The sequence below is a fragment of the Chamaea fasciata genome, unplaced genomic scaffold (assembly GCF_029207755.1).
Source record: "Chamaea fasciata isolate MVZ Bird 193981 ecotype frontalis unplaced genomic scaffold, bChaFas1.0.hap1 SCAF_3, whole genome shotgun sequence".
Lineage (NCBI taxonomy): Eukaryota > Metazoa > Chordata > Aves > Passeriformes > Sylviidae > Chamaea > Chamaea fasciata.
Window position 1 is genome coordinate 78,539,092 of NW_027094088.1, and position 20,526 is coordinate 78,559,617.

The 20,526-nt window shown below is 40.5% G+C and overlaps 1 protein-coding gene across 3 annotated transcripts in view; it reads right to left on the reverse strand.

Annotated features, from left to right (window-relative positions):
• Window positions 1-1,398: 1,398 nt before the first annotated feature.
• Window positions 1,399-20,526, reverse strand: part of ORC3 (origin recognition complex subunit 3) — a 37,901-nt gene continuing 18,773 nt past the window's right edge. The window contains exons 12-20 of one of the 3 annotated variants that reach the window (XM_066179576.1): window positions 19,997-20,113; window positions 18,995-19,074; window positions 15,058-15,191; window positions 12,566-12,648; window positions 12,007-12,104; window positions 10,979-11,120; window positions 6,698-6,814; window positions 5,582-5,661; window positions 1,400-4,473 (exon numbers count right to left, since the gene is read on the reverse strand). In XM_066179576.1, the coding sequence (XP_066035673.1) occupies window positions 4,368-4,473; window positions 5,582-5,661; window positions 6,698-6,814; window positions 10,979-11,120; window positions 12,007-12,104; window positions 12,566-12,648; window positions 15,058-15,191; window positions 18,995-19,074; window positions 19,997-20,113 (957 nt within the window). In that variant the 3' untranslated portion in view covers window positions 1,400-4,367. Of the gene's footprint in view, window positions 4,474-5,581; window positions 5,662-6,697; window positions 6,815-10,978; window positions 11,121-12,006; window positions 12,105-12,565; window positions 12,649-15,057; window positions 15,192-18,994; window positions 19,075-19,996; window positions 20,114-20,526 lie in introns of all 3 variants that reach the window. The other 2 variants (XM_066179577.1, XM_066179578.1) reach the window with 2 other exon arrangements.

Sequence of the window (20,526 nt, forward strand, 5' to 3'; positions counted from 1 at the left end):
CTGCTGTCTTCTCTAACGTACTGTGAGTTTCTGGTTAAACGGAAGTCTGCTCTGTGGTAGATCTCTGTCCCATCTCAGATTGACAGAGGACAGAGTTGAAGATGGTAGACGAACTTGGTAATTGGCTCATGCTTGCTTAGGGTATCAGAGAAGCCTTGTCCTGAGCTCTGCTTCTCGGTGAACTCTTTCACTTAGGAATGAGATGGAAGGTTCAGAATTAGATACGTTGTCACAGTATCAGACTTTCTGCTCACTTTCCTGAAACTTATCTTGCCTAATTAAATATTTGGATTATTTCTACTTTGTTTTCAGAATCCCAGAAATGAGAAATCTCTGCTAGACTCCCCTCTCAGGTCTTCTGTCACTGAAAATAAAACTGTTAAGGGCTCTGTAGTTTCTCCTGTCTGCCTTGAAGTCCTCAGTCTCTCTCCTTACTGCTCCTCACTTTTTACCTTATTAAGTTGCTCAGGCTAGGAAAAGCAGTGCTTCTAGGTGGACCACCATGCAAAATCTGACATCCTCATACATCTCTTGTATTTCCTGTGTTCTTATCTTTTTCTTTGGGATATTAAGATTTATAAATAAAAAGTGATGTCATGCTAACACCCAGCCACTCCTGCACTGCTCCAAATTGATGCATAATAAGCAGTCTTGTGGCAGATGAAAAGCATGGCACCATGGGTGCTGATGTATCACAGCTGTGGTATGCTTAATTTGTGCCCGTTTTGGAAACGAGGTTGCATTCTTTGAAGTTTTTCATTTTTTAACCTGCTGCTTGTTCTGTCTTGGACTTCAAACTGGCTCCTTTTCCTAATCTCAGTGCCAGTATCTGGTGTTATGAATCACACATGAAAGGCTTGTTCCAACAGGAGACGTAACTCTCCAGTATGGAGAAAATGGCTGGCAGCTTGATGGCTGTTGAAAATATTAGGGAAATTGGGGTAGTGAGGAGCCAGCTGGTGCTTGAAAACAAACCTGCTTTGCAGAGCCTTTTCAAAGGCTTTTGAGTCAAGGAGAAACAGGTACAGTTCAATAACTACACAGTTCTTGGCACTACACTTTGTGGTGGCCACGTGTAGAATATTTTTGCTATTTCTACGTAACTGCAGTCCTACCCAAAAGCCAAGCAAGCTGAGAACAGTTAATTGGAACTTAACAGAGTGAAACCAAAGATCTTGGTTAACCTGTTTTTTAAGTAGTGATGTGTTAATTTCTTTCCTAGCAGATCTCAGTTACTGTTTACTTGAAAAGCAGCGCGTACATTCTGTGTGTTGATTTTTGTGTCTAGTCGTGAGAGCCTATAACCATAAGATGATTCAGCATTTTTCAAGGTTGCAAAGGAAGGAGATTCAAGCAGTCTTGTGTGCTGATGTTTGAGATTTGCCTGTGTATTCTTGAACAGCATGACCAGTCACAGATTCTGCGTAAGAACTGTGTGTGAAAGCTTTCTGCATTCCCGAGTTGGGAACTGGGAAGGATTTAAGCTCCTTGATTCCACAGTGGGGAGAAAAAATGGAGGCTGATAAAGTATTAAGAGTTTATGGTCTTGTTAACCAGTGCTTGTGACTTTAGTATTAGAAGTCATTCTCTGATGAAATGACTTTTACAGGCACCCGGGCTGTTCTTATAGATTATTCCTGTTGTAGGCTTCAAGATAAAAGAAAAATTACAAAGTATGTGTTTGAAACCAGTAGTGCAGTAGTATAAAGAGGTGTCAAAGAACCGCATCTGTAACAGTAGAGAAAAAGGGTTGGAAAATTATTTTAATGAGCATTTACTTGCATTCAGGTCTGATTTTTGGCAGTAGTTCTGTTGAAAGATGTGGCTACCTAAGAATATGATAGTTCAGAGGTGAGGCTTTACACTGGAGTTTCATGACTACTACAGACATTAGGACTTTGGGTTTTTTTCCTGTTTTAAGTGAACATTGCAGACAATGAAGATTTTCTGGAATATCTGCAAAACATGTTACTACTATGCAGACAGTTGTAGAAACTAATTTTTTGTTTTTCAGTTGAAATCTGTTTGAGCTAAGGCATGTGAGGGTGTCTCAGCTGTTACTGATGTTGGTTCCAGGTTCAGTGATGTTAAGCTGTTTCCAGGAAGGTAGGACTGATTGCTAAGTCCAGCTTCTGAAGAAAGAGAGGTGAACTAAATTAAATTTATGACCAGTTTAGTTTGTATTTTTAACTGTTCAACCTTCTTACCCTCCTTGCTGAAGAAAAGGAAGCGCCAAGGACAGAACCAAAATTTGATCTGAGAACCCATATGTAGCACAGCAAATGTGACTTTAACCATACAAATTTGTTAGTTAAAGGGAAGAAACAGCCATTAATGATTAATTTTACTGTTTTAATGTCATGTTGCCTGCACATTTGGGGATTAAAGGCCACACACTGTTGAGGCTGGTTTCTCTTTATTTCTGAATGTTTTACTCTCCGGAGGTGTGGAAGTCACCTGGGGTGAGGTTAGTGGAGGGGGGTGGCAGGGAACAGCTACAGAGCAAAGCACTTGACTCCCTGTCCTCCTGCACATCACAGAGACATTTGGTGCTGCTCCCTTCCATTTGTCAAGTGTGCTTACGAGATAAATGGGGCGAGGTTCAGGATGGGGGGGGGGGGGGGATGTTCAGCTTTCCCCTCTGCCAAAATGCCTTGCTTTCCTCTCTGCTGCTGGAAAGCTGTCTGTATACGCTACTGAACAGGTCCCTGAGCCTGCTCGCCAGGGAAGAACGGGAGTCTTTATCTTGGAACTTTGCAAGTGTTTCTGCGATCCTAAAAATTCATGCTCTTGAGGTTTTTGTCAGTTTCCCAAGTTTTATGTTCTGGCAGTAGAGTCTGATAAGCTCCTCCTCCTCCCCCTCCTGAACTGGCTGGCAGCCTTTGGAACAAGAGCCTCACTTAGAGCAGGATGCATTGCTGTGACTCTGCAATTCTCACAACTGGAAAGTACACAACTCCTACCCTCTCTGAGGGTACTTAAAACGAGCCTGACATCTCTTACATCCATTCCTGGGGAAAGACCTGGGTAAGGTACTGGTTCTTGTAATAGGACTTCCCCTCCCCAGTTTGGTTTATGGAAGGGATTCTGTCCTCAGAGCTCCAGGCAAAAGTGCCAGTGCAGTCAAGTAGGAGCATCTAAACAAGGGAGCACTTCAGTGCCTCAGAAGGAAAATGAAGCCTCTAATCTCTTGTCAGTTAACTGAAGATGTCTGGAAGTTCATTGGAGGTAGTCTTTTACAATAAAGTAATTGCTGCTCATTGCCGTTGTCTGGGAGAGACAAAGTCTGAACACCTCTGTTAATGCAGCCCTTTCTGGGTGGTCAGGCTGCCCTGAAGTCCCTGCCCTTACAAAGCTGCAACACACCTGCCAGAGCCCCCTGAAGGGCTTATTAAAGCACGGCAGCTGCGCTCCTCTGGAGGGCAATGCAGCTTTCCCCCTTTGTTCCTAAGGCTTTTCCCATGGTTGAAGAACAGGGCACAGACACCGGCATAAACACATTTGCTCCTTAAACAGAGTCAAGGGACAAGGTTGGTCTGAGAAGGCTTTTTGAAGACTGATCATCACTGCTGGTACACGCTCAGCCTACACTGCCCTTCATACAGCTCTTGCCTTTGCCTGCATGCAGCACAAACCCTCGGCAAAGAGTGGGTGGGGAGTTTCCTGCCTTCCACCTGAGTGCAGAAGTGCCATGGTCTCAGTCTGTGCTGACACAAGTTGCTCGAACAGCAGGTGTCAGCTAGCACCCATCAACTTCACTAGAAAAAGGAAATTATTAACAGTTCACTTTTGCTCTTACCAAAAAGCAAAACTTTGTATTTTCACAATTATTCTCATCCCTTCTTTCTCAAGGAGTTTTTATGGCATTAGGACCAGTTTGGAAGAACACACAGCAGAGGGTGAACGTAGAAGTTCATCATCTCCTTTAGCATACTTATTTATTTATTTTGAAATCTAGTTCAAGGATCTAGGAGGCATTTTATAATAATAACTCAAATCCTATCAGCTTATAAGGACGTTAATAATACTGCTTCATCACTTCTGTGGCTTACACAGCCAGAGTTGTCCTTTTGGCTTGCTAGCTTGAGTTGTATCAGTGGGCTGTTTAAATATCACACATCAAAGAAGATTGAAACTAGCACAACAATGAAGTATTTGGAACATGCGCATTAACAGAGCAGAACATTATACAGGGAAAGATGAGCATTAAAAAATCTCCATTCAAGCCTGCCCAGGCACTCAGAATGTATCTCACAACATTCAGGCACCACTGACTTTAACTCAGGATGCAAAGTTAGTGAGGAGTGGTGTAGTGGGAACACATCCCTTGCTCTGTTGGGAAGGTTTATTGGCACCTTGGGGGCAGGTTAACAGCCTCCCCAGGTCAGCCTGGCCACGTGGTCAGTCTTCTGCCTGCTGGGCTTTATGAAGCCCAGGAGCTCCAGTTCAGAAACGGCGCGAATAAAACGAGCGCTGGACACGTCAGTGAAGGAGAGAAACCGAGTACACTTCTGATGACACAGTGACAAAGACACTGTTCTCTTCTAGGAGGACAAGATTTCTAAGCCATGGTGAGCACAGATTATACAATGTGTTGCACAACAAAATTGCTGGAAATAAGGGCAGAGCACGAGCTGCCTACAGAAGCACGAATAGCACAAATCTTCAATCTGATCAGTACTTCTGCCACATGCCTATGATGTGACAGCAAAAAAAGAGTTCCTTTTCCCACTGCTAAGAGAAGCTTAAAGCCTACAAACACACCAATTTTGTAGTGTCTCGGAAGAATTTATACTTTCACGTTCCTTGGCAAAAAAATGGATAATTATAGAAATTTTTCTGAGGTTTCATGGCACCACCTTCTCCATACTTTTTATTCACTCTGCCTTTGTTGCTGCCTGCCTGATAATACAGGTTTATACTCCTGAGCAAACAAATTTAGTTTATTGTGAGTGACAATTAACAGTGGAGTTTGTACAAAAGGAAAGGCCAGGAAAGCCAGGTATAGTATTAGAGCATATAATTATCCTTCCTTTAGTTCTGCCTATTTTTGTACAACTATTCATTTCTTCTCTGTGGCAGCACTGCTGCTGTAGCCATGAGTTTTGGTTCTAATGCTCATCTATTAAATTAGACCTCAGTTCAGGATCAGGACAAAGTAAGAAGCAGAATGGGTGTCCTGTGCAAAGTAAGTTCTCAACTCTAAGGCAATGAACTACTGCTTCTATTTCTCCATCTACTCTCTAGGTCACATCTGTTCCCCAGTAATGCTCTGCCCCTATCCAGCAGCTATACCAACTGATGATTTAACCAAACAGTTTCAACTTGTTTTATGGACTTCTGGTTCTGTTTCAGACCCAAACAACTCCTACAGACAAAAGCTGCTGTCTTACCTCACCACTCCCAGCCCAACTATTTCAACTGATCTATTTCTCGGACATATTCAGTATATTAAGGCTGTTTAAATTAATTTTTCTGAAATTAAGTTAATCAGTGAACATGAAACTGTATTTTAAAACCCCTGGTTCATAAATCCTGCAAGCTTTTCCATGTCAAGCTTGAGAAAAATGAGAAAGGATACTGGATAATATCATCCACCTGGTCTGAGGAAGCTGCATCTGCATTTTGTTCCTCACCTGCCATCACCACAGTTGAGAAAGCCTAGAAAGGGAAAAGCAGCACAGATTTATTCCAGTTCATAGACAGACAGATCTGCATATAAAATAGTGAGCTCTGGGCTGAAGGCTATCACTCAGGGGGAATAAGATCTTGGAAGGAGAACTCTAGGAGTGTGTCAGTTCAGCAGCAATCAAAGAGCAAGCAACGTTACATATTACCATGGCAGCAATACAGAATGCAAGACATCACTCTGTGAACTCCTGTGCCTGCATTTTAAATGTCAAATGGTTCTGGGTCCTGACCCATTCTCAGCAAAACGACCGAACTGAAAAAATATTCTCCAAGTGAGACTGCTTAAATATTCAGGGGATGTGATAGGGGTACGTTAGCTGCGAAGAAATCTATAAAACTGAGGGACAGCAAGAGTCTGGGTAGGAATATATACAAGCAAGGCAGCACCAAACAAAACCCTTGGAAAAAGTAAAAGGATTATCCTCTAAACTGCAGGCAGTTAAGCTACAGAGTTTCTTGCAGAGGATGCTGTGGTTGCTAAAATGTATTGGTAATGACATCCAGGTAGGTTTATGAAATACGGAAGAACCACTCAAGTTTAGGAAACCTTAGAACTAAAATGTGATTGTTCGGAAGACTTTATCATGTTCTCTTCATATACTCTCTCTGCTTTTGGCTACAATATGAGACAAGTCATCAAGCTAAAAGGACCTGGGCTTTTCCCTGGCACAAGCATTCTCTCCAAGAGCCCCACTCGACTGTTTCCATGAAAGTGTCACAGAACACTTAAAGACAAAAAAAGAAAGGCAATTTTGTTAAGCACAAAGTCTGATCTGTGCTGAGCACAAAACAGAAGCAGAAGCAAAGGAGTTTCATCACAGAGTAAGAGAGCTGAAAATAAATGATTCACAATAGAGAGTTATTTGAGTTACTGTGGGTTCTTGTGGACCAAGGTATGTAATGATTTAAGCTGTCAAAAGGGGCACAAAAGAAAAGCAGACATGCAGCAAGAATAAAAATTAGAATACTGAAAGCAAGTAAAGGTACTGTTTGCATCATCACATACCTCTAACCAATCAACGAGATTAATCAATCTGCCACATTCCAAATGAAGTTTATACACTATGCATATGTCAGGGGCTTTATTAGAAATGCCTCCTCCATCACATTTCAAAGCTTGATTCTGATGAAAAAAAATTGAAGGCAGTAACTTTCATCAGTGTCTAATCTTGAGCAATTCTAAGGGCTAGATAAAGCATTATTTCAGGTAATTCAGATATTCAGTAGCTATTTTAAGCAAAAGTTTATTGTTTGCGTGTTTAATGGCAAGTTGATAGTACAAAGAAAAAAAAGCCAAAAACAAGTAGGAAAATAAGAAACATACTATTAAAAAAACCCAACAACCCCCCCCCCCCAGCTACTTCACTCCTGGTGTTCCTTCTCTAACACTTATGCAGTATCTACTGTAATGAGTTATTATCTGGTTATGCTTTTATGCAATTTTTTTGCTAGTTCCATTTACATATTAGAGAGAAACAGTTTTATGGAGTCAGGAGAAGAAACTAGTCATGATTTGCCATGTAGAAAATAGGAAAGTATCCTTTTCCCCCAGCCCTCCTGAAAGCAAGAGGAAGACTTAGTATGGCATATGTACTAAAAATAATTGCTTCTCTCATCTCAGAATTTTATCTTTAAAATGTAATAGTCATTTATCTCTGACTTGAAACTCAGCATCTGTAAAGGCAAAAGCCTAATTTCTCACAAAGTATTCTATATTTCAGGAAATCCATAGACTCATTAAGGTTGGAAAAGCCCTTAAAGATCACGGGAGTCCAATGATTACCCAGCACTGCCAAGGCCACCATTAAAATGTGTTCTTTACTGCCACATCTATAGGTCTTTTAAATCTCTCCAGGGATGGTGAGTCCACAGCTTCCCTGGGCAGCCTGTTCCAGTGCTGCTTCTTTCCAGGAAGAAATTTTTCCAAATATCCAACCTAAACCTCCTTTGCTGCAACCTGAGGCCATTTTCTCTTGTCCTGTTGTGGATTCCCTGGGAGGAGAAGCCAACCCTCACCTGGCTACAACCTCCTTTCAGGCACCTGCAGAGAGTGATAAGGTCCCTCCTGAGCCTCCTTTTCTCCAGGCTGAACAAATTCTGCTCTCTCAGTTGCTCCTCTTAGGACCCTTCACCAGCTTTGTTGTCCTTTTCTGGACACGCTCCAGCCCCTCAATGTCCTTTTTAAAGTGAGGGGCCCAGAACTGGACACAGAACTCAAGACGCAGCCTCACCAGTGCCCAGTACAGGGGGACAATCCCTGCCCTGCTCCTGCTGGCCACACGATTGCTGATCCAAGCCAGGATGCCACTGGCCCTCCTGGCCACCTGGGCACAGCTGGCTCATGTTCAGTCCTCCTGACCAGCACCCCCAGGCCCTTTTCTGCTGGGCAGCCTTCCAGCCTCTTGGATTAAGGTCATCAGCACTGAACCATTTACTTGGGAAGTTGAAAAGCCACTTGAGCCAGAGGCAAAAGTCTCTGTACAGCTGCAGAAATTTACAGCACTTCATTTCAGTTTCATGCTCTCTAAGTAGTCAGCTGTCTTAACATGAAAACAACCACTGATCATTCCTTTCAGCTTATAGAAGTTTGTTCTAAAATGCTTTCATGTGCTGGTAAAATATACAAGCAACTTTTGGGAAGTTATAAAGCTGTAGCAATGAGAGACGCTATCAAAAGACAAATTTCAAGACAGGAAAGAAGGCTAGGCAAAGAATAGAACTTTGCTCAAGAATCTGTAGTTTACCCACAGATCTCAATTCCTGCAATTTTTGAGACTCAGCTCCAGTTTGGACTCTGGCACTTAGGAGACATTTCACAATTTCCTAGCAATTTTCAAGTTTATTTACTCTCCTCTACAAGGAACATAAAAGCTGTAGACCTGAGGTCATTACCTCTCAGTTCATTACAAGTCGGTTTCCAGAAAAATTCAGAGAAATGTGGCTAAACCCTCACAAATTTCAATGCTGACATTAGTTTATCAAGAACTCAGGAGTATTACGGTACACTCCTGTAACTCAGGAGTGTACCGTAATAGTTTCAAATACCCCTGTGCTAGTGCCTGGCACATATGAGGTTACACTTCTGGCTGATCTAGATCTAGTGGATCAGAAGGACAACACTATTCTCTTTTCCCCTCTCCTACAGCACCCAGCTCTGTGGTTTTCTACTACTCACCCATGTGCCAACCTGGCAATGCTGGACCCTTTGTATTGATTTTCTAATTTTAAGGTCAGGACAGTTATCACAACCGAGAGAGGATGCAACTTCCAGAGCAACTGCACACTCCTGGAACAGATTGATCTGCAGCAGCACCTGAGAGATGCCAGCCTCCCTGGCGATAACTAGGCCAAGCCTCTGCAGTGCAGCTGGAGGGAGCTGCAGCTGCCAGCAGGGAAATCTCGGCTTTGAGGCTGCAGCACACGTGTGGTCCCTAGCGGAAATCACAAGGCTGACAAGCAGGAAGCTGCACTACAACGAGCAGCCACTTGTGAAACCATCTGTACAGCACAGAGGTGCTGCTCCCAAAAGAAGAGAACAGGAATGGGAGCAACCCAGAACACAGCTGATGAGGAATTGCTCTTGCCTGACCCTGCCCCAAGGCCAGACAGAGGACACACCATACCTTGCTCTGGAATCAATGCTGTTATCCCAAGGACCAAATCCTCTTTCCCTGATATGGGAGCTGGTACCCCAAGTTTCAGCTTGTTAAATTTTTGAGGGATCAGTGAAACCAGAATTATGCTGGGTTTGGGGTAGTTTTTTTGGGTTCTCTTCACCCACCCCACCCAATAAATATGACCCTTGGTTCACGTTTTGCTAAATAAATAACTGAACTGGACTCCTGTAAGCAGTGCACCACATATTAATCCTTCACTGGGATTCTACTGAAGCACTTTGCTGTCCTGGCCTTCTGGAAGGAACAGTTCTGGAGAACTTTGCTCTGGTCATGGTGCAGAAAAACACAAACCATGCAGAAGTCATAGAAAATATTTGACTCACACGGATTAAAATGCTAAGCAGGGTACTCAGCCAACAATGCTACTGTTAGAAGCTATGCCAAAACTTCATAATCTTCTCAGAAAACATTGGAAATATGTTAAAGCATGTCCAAGTACAAAGTACAGGATGACAGAGGGCTTTAAATCTTGTCAACTCATCAAAGAGAACAGAATACTTATTAAAGACATCAGTAGCTAGATTTTCTTGGCTGTCCTAGTCTATATATTTACAGGTTTTCTAAAAATATAAATTACTGAGGTTTGTACTAGGTTTCTTTAATGTTAACTTGCTAACTACTGTTCTCAAAAATAAGTTCTGTAAATGATTTTTATACTAACTCCAGCAAAACTGATAACCCTCATTCAGATTGAGGACAGTGCCAACAAACCCAATACAAATCAGGTTGTAGATTTCAAAGGCTGATCTTTATCAGCCTTAACGATTCCTGGTAAGTCTTGGCTTTGACTCAAGTAGTGCATTACTCAGATACAGCTACAACCAATACTTTTCTCAAAATTATGATCAGTTTTTTAAGAAAAATGTTAGGGCATAAGAACTACTTCAAGTACCTTCTATAATCAAGGACAACAAGAAATGTATGTTCACTCCTTTTCCAAATCCCAGTCTATTTCTTTCTTTTGGTGATCCTTTCAGTTTGACTTATGAAAGAAGTGGAGAAGAGTCTGCTTTTCTCTTCTAGAAAAGGGCAGGGTTAGGCTGATAGCATCAAGGACTATTCCTTTCCTTGGACTCAGAAAACATCAGATATCAATGCACAACATGTATTAAAATAGAATCGCAGAGGAAAACAAAGGACTTGTTTAAATACGCTGTTAAATTGATGCCATTTTAATGTTATGACTCCACCTGAACAGCCTTTACCTTACAGCTAATCTACAAAGTGAGGACTGAGCACCAGCCCTATTAAGAAAGTCTCTGGAAAGAGTAACAGACACTTTATTTTTCCCTGTGGACAGTCATCCTACTAGTAGTGGAGGACAAAATTACTTCTCTGCTACATCTACAGAAGAAAGAAAATACCATGGTTAGAACACGCTCTGAAAAATGGATTCCTCCTACAGAACTCCTTTCCAGAATTACCTGTGCCAGACAGATTTCCCAGCTCTTTGAACAAAGTCCCCAGTTGCTTATCAGCACTTGCTAGCTGTCTGCAAAACAGCTGAATATGTGCCAAGCTTCATGAAACAGCACAATTCAGCCTGGCACACCATCCTCACACAGCCTTCCAGAGCTACTGCAGCACCCAAAGAGCCACTCGTTTCTTACCTTCAGGTACCAGTGTGGGTTATTTAAGGCCGTGTGCAGGGCAGTCCTGGGGGCAGCATTCAAGTGCCCTCGGAGAACAGTGGCTGCATTGAAGTACACAATCTCATGCAGGGTCCTGTTGTCTGCAGGAACAAGGTATTTTCTGGAAAAGCATGAAGTATGGGGGGAGTGGGGGAGACACAAGCTTCAGCTTAAGGGTAACAGCCCAAGTCTGCTGCAGTCAGACTACAAAAATGCATGTTTCCCATCCAGTACTGAAAAAAATCTCTGAAAAACACGATGAACAGCACTGAAATGAACTTCTAAGCAGAGAAGTCTGTTATTATCAACGCTACATCTAATGGATTTAGCAGAGAACTCCAGCTGGGACACTGACAAATTCAAAAATAAGGGCAGCAGCTACAGTGCTAACCCAGTAAAGTACCCCACAGGTCTTGCTTATCCATCTCAAGGCCTCATCATGAGTCTCCCCTCATCTTTGTGAAGCTTTTTGCTTGGCAGTCATACCTCTATTAGCTTCTCTGCCTCCCCCCACCCTCTGCAATTAACAAATGCCTTCATCTCTTCCCCCACCACAACAAGCCCTTCACATTTTCCACTGCAGAGCTGCCTTCAAAACTGCGTCTGCTACGCCGTGCTCACCAAAACAGTTCCCAAAATGGACAGGACATCACACTTGACATCTGTACAGTTTCATAAGTAGAACAGATCAGCAAAGATTAGGGTGAAGACTGGACTTTATTTTGCCACTTATACCCACTCGTCCCTCAACACTGTCTCAGTAGCCAGAGTAGGTTGGTCATTTTGTATCTTAATTATTTCAACGGACCTACTGGAAAAGAGGTGTGGTTTGTTTGGTTTTGGTTTTTTTAGTTATTATTTTTAGAGCCCTCAAAGAAAGAATAGGAAGGGGGGAAAAAAAAAAAGTGTGCCACAGGGACCAAGACACAATTTTGACATGTTAGTAAAATTTCATTTTGCAACTTATGGTGCAAACTAATGCAGGAATATAAAACAGGAAGGCTCACCTTACAAGTCTGTCTATATAGTCAACAACTTCAAAACGAAGCATTTCAAACTTTGTCAGTTTCTTAGACTTCCTTGATTCCTTCAACTCCAACAAAGTCTTTAAAACAAAAGTGGTGCATAAGACTACATGGGAGGCAGTTACTCTCTGGAGAACACAATCTATATGTTAACATGTATAATTAATTTTTCCTGGCATGTTCTTACTGATGATGTTTGAAATGTTTTCATGCAGTTATTTTTATTTAGGCCAATGTATTCAGTTCTCAAACCCGTAGGAGTTCGAGAAATTCAAAGAAATATGTGTTAGGCAGAATGTCTAAATTACAAGTCAAATAAAAAGGAAGTATCTAATTTGCATTTTTAAATCCTGGTTTATGATAGATATTTTCTATAATTTTCCATGTGTCAGGAAGGCCTGAAATACATGGTTGGTACTTATTCATTCATTTTTAAGATGAGACACTCACACACAACCCTTTACTCAGCGCTCCAGCAAGCTGGGAAGAACTAACCATGAGCATTTAAAAACATTAATTTAAGGAACCAGTCAGGCCTAACCTTCTGAAGGTGATAAAGGTCTGTCTTCTTCTGGAGCTCCTTTTGTGACGATACGCCATCTTGTTCTTGGGAAGCTTCTGCTACTAGAACAAAACTAGTGTTTGGTATGTGGGGTAGACTTTTCCTACATAAACCTCCTAACGCAAGCAAGCTTCCAAGTACTCAGGAATTCCTTGTTCACACAGACCCAATCACAGGCAGCTTTGGGGTCTTGCATCTTGTAAAAGATTGTTATAAAAGGAGTCTGCAGTACAGCTTAGCCAGCAGTGATTAAGTAACAATTCAGCCCTGAGCAAAGGCCCAGCACAAGCCTTGCACATCACTTTAATTCTGTTTAGGCCATCCTAGGTCATACTCTCAACATTTGTTAATTGGACAGATTAGGACTAGGTACTACTGATGCTTTTAGAATATTCAAAAAGCCACATGCTGCATTTTTTTTCCTTCTCATGTGCAGAAAAATAATGAGTAAGAAATGAGTTGTCCCTACCTAACCCAGAAAGTGCAACCAGAGCAGCAAACAGAAGCGTGCTAAGGTACTTCATTGTCCAGTTTTATTCTCACCTTAATTTATCAGAAAATTTCACCTTCATGGAAATTCGGTGATTGGAAATTTCACCTCCATGTAGTTTGGTGATCAATTGCACCAATTATTAGTAATTTTTAGGTAAAAACAATGAAGCAAAACCTCCCAAAGCACAATCAGTGCTAGGATGAGTGATAATCAGAACAAAAGAAACCTAGATTTCTTGCCTAAGAAGATGGCAGATGGAGATTCCACCTACACATCACAGGTAAAGCTCTATCAGCAGTAACAATCATGATATTTAAAAGCTTTTTGGTGACCTGCAGAGAATTATTTGGTATCTTCCAGGTTCCTGTGGACATTTGTCTGAGTATTGAAGACTTCAAATCAGACAACTTCCTCTCCACTAGCACACCACTTTATTTTTTATTTTCCAAATCCTTCAGCTCAAAATAGACTGAACGTGAAGATAAAATTTGTTTGCTGAAGCTTCATGATTTTATGTTTTTCAGTTAATCAGGCAGTCAGGACAACGGACTTTGCTGTTGTTATAAAAAAATAGTATTTTGGACTATCACTTTAAGAGCTCTGTGGGCAATTTGGGTACATCACATTTTTGGCAGACGTCTGAGAACCCTCACTAAAGATCAATACCATCACATAAATATAAAGTAAGAAGTTATCTAACTCAGCAATCTATTCATGCACAGTATATCTTAACTTGCCCTTTTCACTTTTCCTGTGGAGCTGAAATCCACTTTGAAAACAAACTAAGATCATTCATGGATTCAGGAGACCTTCTCTATTTTAAAACCATCTTCAAATCCTAAGAGAAAATAAATACTACCTTTTTTGCTTTATAGTTCTGTAAGTTCTGAATCCCCAGAGTTGTTGTTCTTTATTTATTTCCTTAAGGTAAGAATCCAACTACTTAAAAGCCTTTTGCTTTAATTCTTTCTTTCCAGACTAGACAAACCTTTAGCTTTCCATTATAGTTCAGATCCCTCAGTGCTGGTACCAGCAATGACATACACAGCTTTTTCAAAGTGATGACCTATTTTCTCTACCACAGCTCTGCTTTTACTGCAACTATTAAAAAAATATATGGTACAGACAAGAGCTGATTCTTTTGGACAACCCTCAGTTAACCCTACAGTGTAATGTGACTACTTTAATTAATATTGACCGCATTTGAGGATTGTTGCCTACTTGTCCAAAAGCTGTATAGCAACCACACTGATGATGAGCTTAATTAATACGCACAAACCAGACCAGATGATAACCAATTAATCTTCAAAAGCCAGCCTTTGGGGAGTACTTCTCCATAATTCAGAGCAAGCAATGACATTCCTATTCCAGAAGAACGCTGGAATACATCATACTCCTATTTCAGAGAGAATGCAGCAGATTCAGTTAATCTGCCTCCAAAAGACAGAATGCTGCTACTCATTTGCCTTGCTAAACTTTGAAGTATGTCCTCTCCCATGAACAATCAAATCTAGGGGCTTGACCAGTCACAGCCTGTCAGCAGAACTGACAGCTGGCACTTGGGGTCTTGGCTCTGGAACGTGCAGTGGGAAGGAACCTGACATACATTTAGGTTAAATACCACCTCACAAGGAAGTCTGCTGCTATTATATCTTTAAAAACAGTTCGTTTTTAACAACTCCAACATCTGCTAAAATGCTCAAAATACATGTATGAGAGATCTAAGGGATAATGTTTGCTGATCTGTCCAATTTCTTATCCTAAATCACTCTTCTGTATTATAAAAACCACGAACCACATACCAGTAGAGAATATAAACATTTCCTAAATTTGTGCATGTATTAAAAAAAATTCCTGCAAATATGATGGTTTAGTACGATGTCAGGCCATCTCAGGAAAATGTCAGATTACTCATTGGTCAGATTACAAAACAGCATTAATATAATTTGTAATGGAATACATGATGGTACGCACCCACCTTCTAGATTCTGAAACTGGGTCAAAAACTCCTTCAACTTTTCTACTGTCTTTTCAAACTCCTTTCCAGAGGATGACATCAAAATTTCCACACATTGCTGGAGCATGCTTACCAAATCAGTCTTATTCAACATCCTACAAGACACAATTGTTGGCTGAAGTTGAAATGCAGAATGATGAAACAGTTTTCAATGTTCTTAGGTGAAAAAGTTAAAAAAAAAAGACTTGAAAAACTCCTTTTCAAAGAAAAGATCTCCGGGATTTCAAGCATTCAAGCTTGTAGCAAAGACAAATATTTTCCCTGTTGTCATTAACAGAAAGAAACAAACCAGTTAGGTTTGGTGATGATGTCCTTCACGTTTTCCTACAGAACAGCAGTTTTCCTGATTATCTAAAAACACTTGGTGAACACAGGAGTTGCAATTTTTGAAACTGTGAGTCAGACACCAAAACAAAATTAAAAAAACCCCAACACCCAAACCCCAATCAAGGTAGGGGTTCAGAATTCATTCCCAAAAACAGTAAATGAAATGGTAAAAAAAAAAAACCCTATGTAAACACATCCACAAAATAATCTTTGTGACTCAGAATGACTATCAAATAAAATGTCTATGCTTTTTCCTGTATTTAATTGCTGTAAATCTAACCATCACTAGAATCCCAGAACTATTCAAGTTGGAAGGGATCTCTTTAGATCATCTCCTCCATCAACCTCCAGCTCAGCATTTACTTACTATTTAGTTATTAGGGCCTTTCCCAAATGTCACCGAGTTCTGCCCAATCTCAAAATCTTAATTTAAAAGACATCAAAGCAGTGATGGTGGTCAGTGTGTCAAGCAGCGGGTTTCCATATCAGCTACCTAAGAACTGACTAAGAAATTTAAGGAAGAATTCTGAAGAGGCTGGGGAAGCTCTGTGGGTATCCAGGTGATAATTGCAATTTGAGCTCTAGTTTCTAAATGGCAATTGATACCAAATGCTTATAAAGGATAAAATTTAAAACTTCAGTTTATCTGCTTCAGGGTTACAGATTTTTGCAAGTCAGGTATTGCCTTCAGATGCACTTGTTTTGTACAGAAAAGCATCAGGAGTTAACAACAGAAAGGGTGACCTCGACCACACAAAACATTTTGAAACTGTCTTGTATAATACAATGGGTAAACAAGATAGCCTTGTTCCAGGCCAGACAAAACACTGCAGTTAAACACCCAATATGGAGAGAAGATAAGCAGATCTGGAGATCTGTGAAAGGGAAAGAACAGATTTATTTCCATAGTATTATTCAAAAGGAAACTTCAAGTTCTAGAAAAACTTATTTACAACAAAAATGGGATTACAGGTCCCAAAGAAAAGGCAAGAAGACAGTTATCACATATGAGAAAACAGTAAAGGAGCCTTTGCAACCTTTTAGGTTTGAGACTACTGCAAGGTATGCCAGGTATCAGTGGGGTTTAAGATTTTAATTTGGTGAGTAGTCAGGATTAAAGCAGGAAGGAAGATCGCAGATTACCAAAAGGCAGTAAATAAATCTCTGATTATTCAGACAAATTATGAAAGAGAAGAAAGGAAGCTACAAAGAAGTCCACAGAAACTCCTTCTGAGTGCTGAAGTGGAGAACCACCTGAAGAGTGATACCAGCTTGGTCAGCACCAAAATGACTGGTCACAGAAGGGCAGGACTGTGATAAGCAGCATGTGATGAAAAGCCATCCATAAGTAGCAGACAAAAACCAGAGTACAATATCTAGACAGAAGACAATAGGGCAGACAGTCCTTGAAGTTTTGCCACCCAAAAGTTTTTGATGAGATGTTCCAGCCAATTACCTCCACATAACCAATCAAGTGAGACATTCCCCAATCTTCCTGATGTCTCTCTTCTGATGAATCAATGCAAAATGAACTAAAGCTCCCACATTCTCTCTGTTGCCCCATGGTATATTTTAGACTCTGGAAAACTCAAGTAGAGCAACTCCTGTCTAGACTGCTCAAGTTTGATTACCTGAAACACCATCTTTGAGAAGAGCACTTCTAGCAGAAGGGATAAAAGCCTGTCCAGGGAAAGGCTGAAGTAGAGAAGCCAATCACAAAAGAAACACACTTCAGCAACTTAAAACTTTACATTCAGACATAATTCATGAAAGGCAAGAGAGATACTTTGTTAGAAAAATGAGAGATAAGCTGATCTAAAGCTTCTCTATTTTTAACTTTCTAAAAGAAAAAAAAAGAAAGATGGATTCCAGAAAAACACTGAAAAGGGATAAGGCATGGGGAAGGGTGAACATAAGGATATCAACAGGTGATGTGACTCCTAGGAAGGCAGAGATATTCAGGAACAGTGAGTAACTTTTAAAACTGAGCAAAAGGAGGAAAAAAAAGATTGTGAGTAGAAGGGGAAAGACCACATTTTATCATTTTTGTCTAAAAGATAACAGCAAGATTCTATACAGAAAAAGCAGAGACAGGGAATTATTTGTAAAAAGGCAAACAGAAGTTAAAAGCTTAAGAAATGATAATCACAGCTAGAATTCCAAGTACTTGAAGAAATTGTGTCAGACAAGTTTTGTTAGGAAAATGACAAAATTTCTGGATTAAAAAAAACCTCATAGAATCATTGTCTATGAAAGCAGCGACCATGATCACTGTATTTCTTTCAGAGGCTCCCACAGTGGGAGCCAGGACCAGAAGAACAACAGGAGGGAGATGAACAGATAAGAATAAAAGGGGAGCAAGCCAGAATCTGATGGCAGCATCAACTTTGAGACAGGAGAAGAGACAGATGAATTCAGAGAGGATGAAAGCAAATTAAACACAGGAGAAGAAAAAGGAGAGGGGAAAATGGCCAACAGTTATTAAGAGATTATAGACAGACAGTAGAGGAAAGCAGAATGATACATTTGTGGGCAAGAGCGGAGAGGTGATTGAGTGCTGTCGAGATTCAGGAGAGTCAGAGAAGGAACACAAAGGAAAGACTGCAGAAATGACAACTCAAGCATGTAATCCTTTCAAAGGGATTTTAAAAGGGATTTTGAGAGGGTAAAAAAGACAGAAAAGTGGCTATGTGCAAGAACCACTCAGTATGGCACAGGTACAGTTTGAAGAGTGTGTTTTCTTATGTGTGTATCAGTCCAGAAAGCCACCCTCCTTCCACCACTGATAGGGTTTTTCTGCGCAGTTTTACTGCCAGACACATCAAACCTGAGCAGCTCAGGGGGTCTGGAAGAGGCAGTTATGGTTATGGGGTCGCACTGGCTCCTTGTGCAACAAAGCCGAGGGATGGTTTCAATGAGTGCAACTATCAGGAGACAGACACTGCCATATGTCTGTTTAAAACACATTTAGAAGTCTGTAGCTGCAACGCTGCAATTGAAAGGTTTTCTATCAAGAAAAATGGCTTTGATGACTTTAGCATTTTAAACACTGACAGACAACACAAGTACAGGTTCTCCTGAAAGTCCTACGCTCACAGTATCACAAAAAAAAAAAAAAACTCAGTCCCTGTAAAAACTGTGAAGGCAAATTAGGAAGAGAAGGAAAGAAGTAAAATAAAAAAGAAAAGCCTCAGCTACTATTAATTTGGAATAGACTCTAATTTTCACAAGAGATTGAAATCTAAGACAACTAAGACTAATAATTTGATTGATAATATCTACCACAATCATATTTAAAGTTCAAAACCCAACTCATTCTCATTCACACAAAGTAATCTCAGTGGTTTCAGCAAAATTACTCAGGGCATTTGAGATATTAGAACCTGGCTGAATCTCACAGAATCAATAGAAAACCAAAGTAGAAAACAGCAACCAATTACCCTTGCAAACAACCCTAAAACTAGCTGTGAACAGGTAATATCCTCAGCTTTAAGCTCCAGAATAACCGATGACGGATATTTTCCATGTGTACAGCGGTATTAAAACAAAATGGGGAAAAAAAAAAAATCACCTTGCTAGTTGAAGAGATGACTCATACTCCTCTGTCTCCCACACTTGGTTTTCCAAACAAGCACAGTGCAACTCCCTGATCTGTTATGCAGAAGGTGAAGAAAGGATAAAGTGTTTTACAAAGTAATGTGGAAATCTTACAACAAGCTGTTCAAAGCAATATGCAAGTCCTTTAGAGCCTGTTTTCCAAAGACGCAGAATTGATTGCAAAAGGAATGAGAGAACTTAACATCTTCCAGAACTAAGCTTCTGCTGGAGACTGTTGCTCTGCACCAGGTTCCAAACAACTAACACTCAGGTGAAGATAACTGCAGTGAACAGAAAGAACTCCAAATAAATGCCCCAGCATCCTTTTATTCTCAAACAGTGGGACAGTTCATGCTGCTTTTGTTGTCAGTGACAGATTCTAGTAACAGTATGGAGTACATTGAGAACTGAGAGACAAGCGCACATGCACAGAATATAAAATTTGCTCTTCTACTGCAAGAAATTGCTTAGCATGAGAAGATGGATTAAATTACATCAGAGCAATAGGACTATTAAGAGCAAAATTATCACTGTTCCTCCTACTATTGCTTTTTTCTGTACAGAAGTTTGCTAAAAACTCAGTCTCTTCATCTGAATTTGACTAGTGAACTAATAGGTGGTAGAAGAGTGTACATTGTCTGCAATGCATACAGATAATCTCAGATGCAGTAAACTCAATGTGTGGATTCTTTTGCTTATCTGTGCACCTGTCTCCTCCTGGAAACTCTTTCCTGTTGGCTGACAAGGATGACTTTACATCCATCCTAGTAAAGAAACCACATACTCTCACCCTCTGCCCACAGCAAGAAAGCATCTCTCTCCATTTTAAGAAGCAGGGGGCAAACCAGCAGCACATCAGTTAATAAAGAGTAAATGTTTATTTAGATGCCGTATTTTGAGGCAAAAAAACCCCAAAACCAAAACCACCACCATCACAACAAAAACCCAACAAGACTCACATAAAACAGTACATCACCTGCTTGCCCAGAGGATACTTTGGAAGAGAAGATGTGAAAACATGAAGACATCTCAGAATTGAAACGTAATTTTCATGGTAAACGTGCAAGTCCTCCAGCAACTTCCCTGTTTCTTCCTACAATGACAGAATAATTTAAAAAGTAATTCTGACATCCATTTAAAACTTCCATAAAGCACTTAAAATGATTCTGAAGTTTTAATATTGTAGTGTGCTATGGTTTTAAATCACCAATCTTAAATTGAGACCACTAAGCAAATGAGCTGTATTTCAACAGTTCACTGTATTCCCACTGCATATTGTTACCTTTACTTTCTTCCTCCAGCTCAGCAGAGATTTGCTATTGACTAGCATTATTATTCAACCATTTTCAGCTATATTTAGGCCTTTAGACTTGAAATGTCTTCTCACAGCAATAAGAGTATACACTGTTTCTTTAGCAGGCAGTGAGAAGTTACGTAGCTACTTTTACTCAAAAACTTGCATTTTTACACTACAAATGCATTTAAAATTTTATCTCTTATATTGCG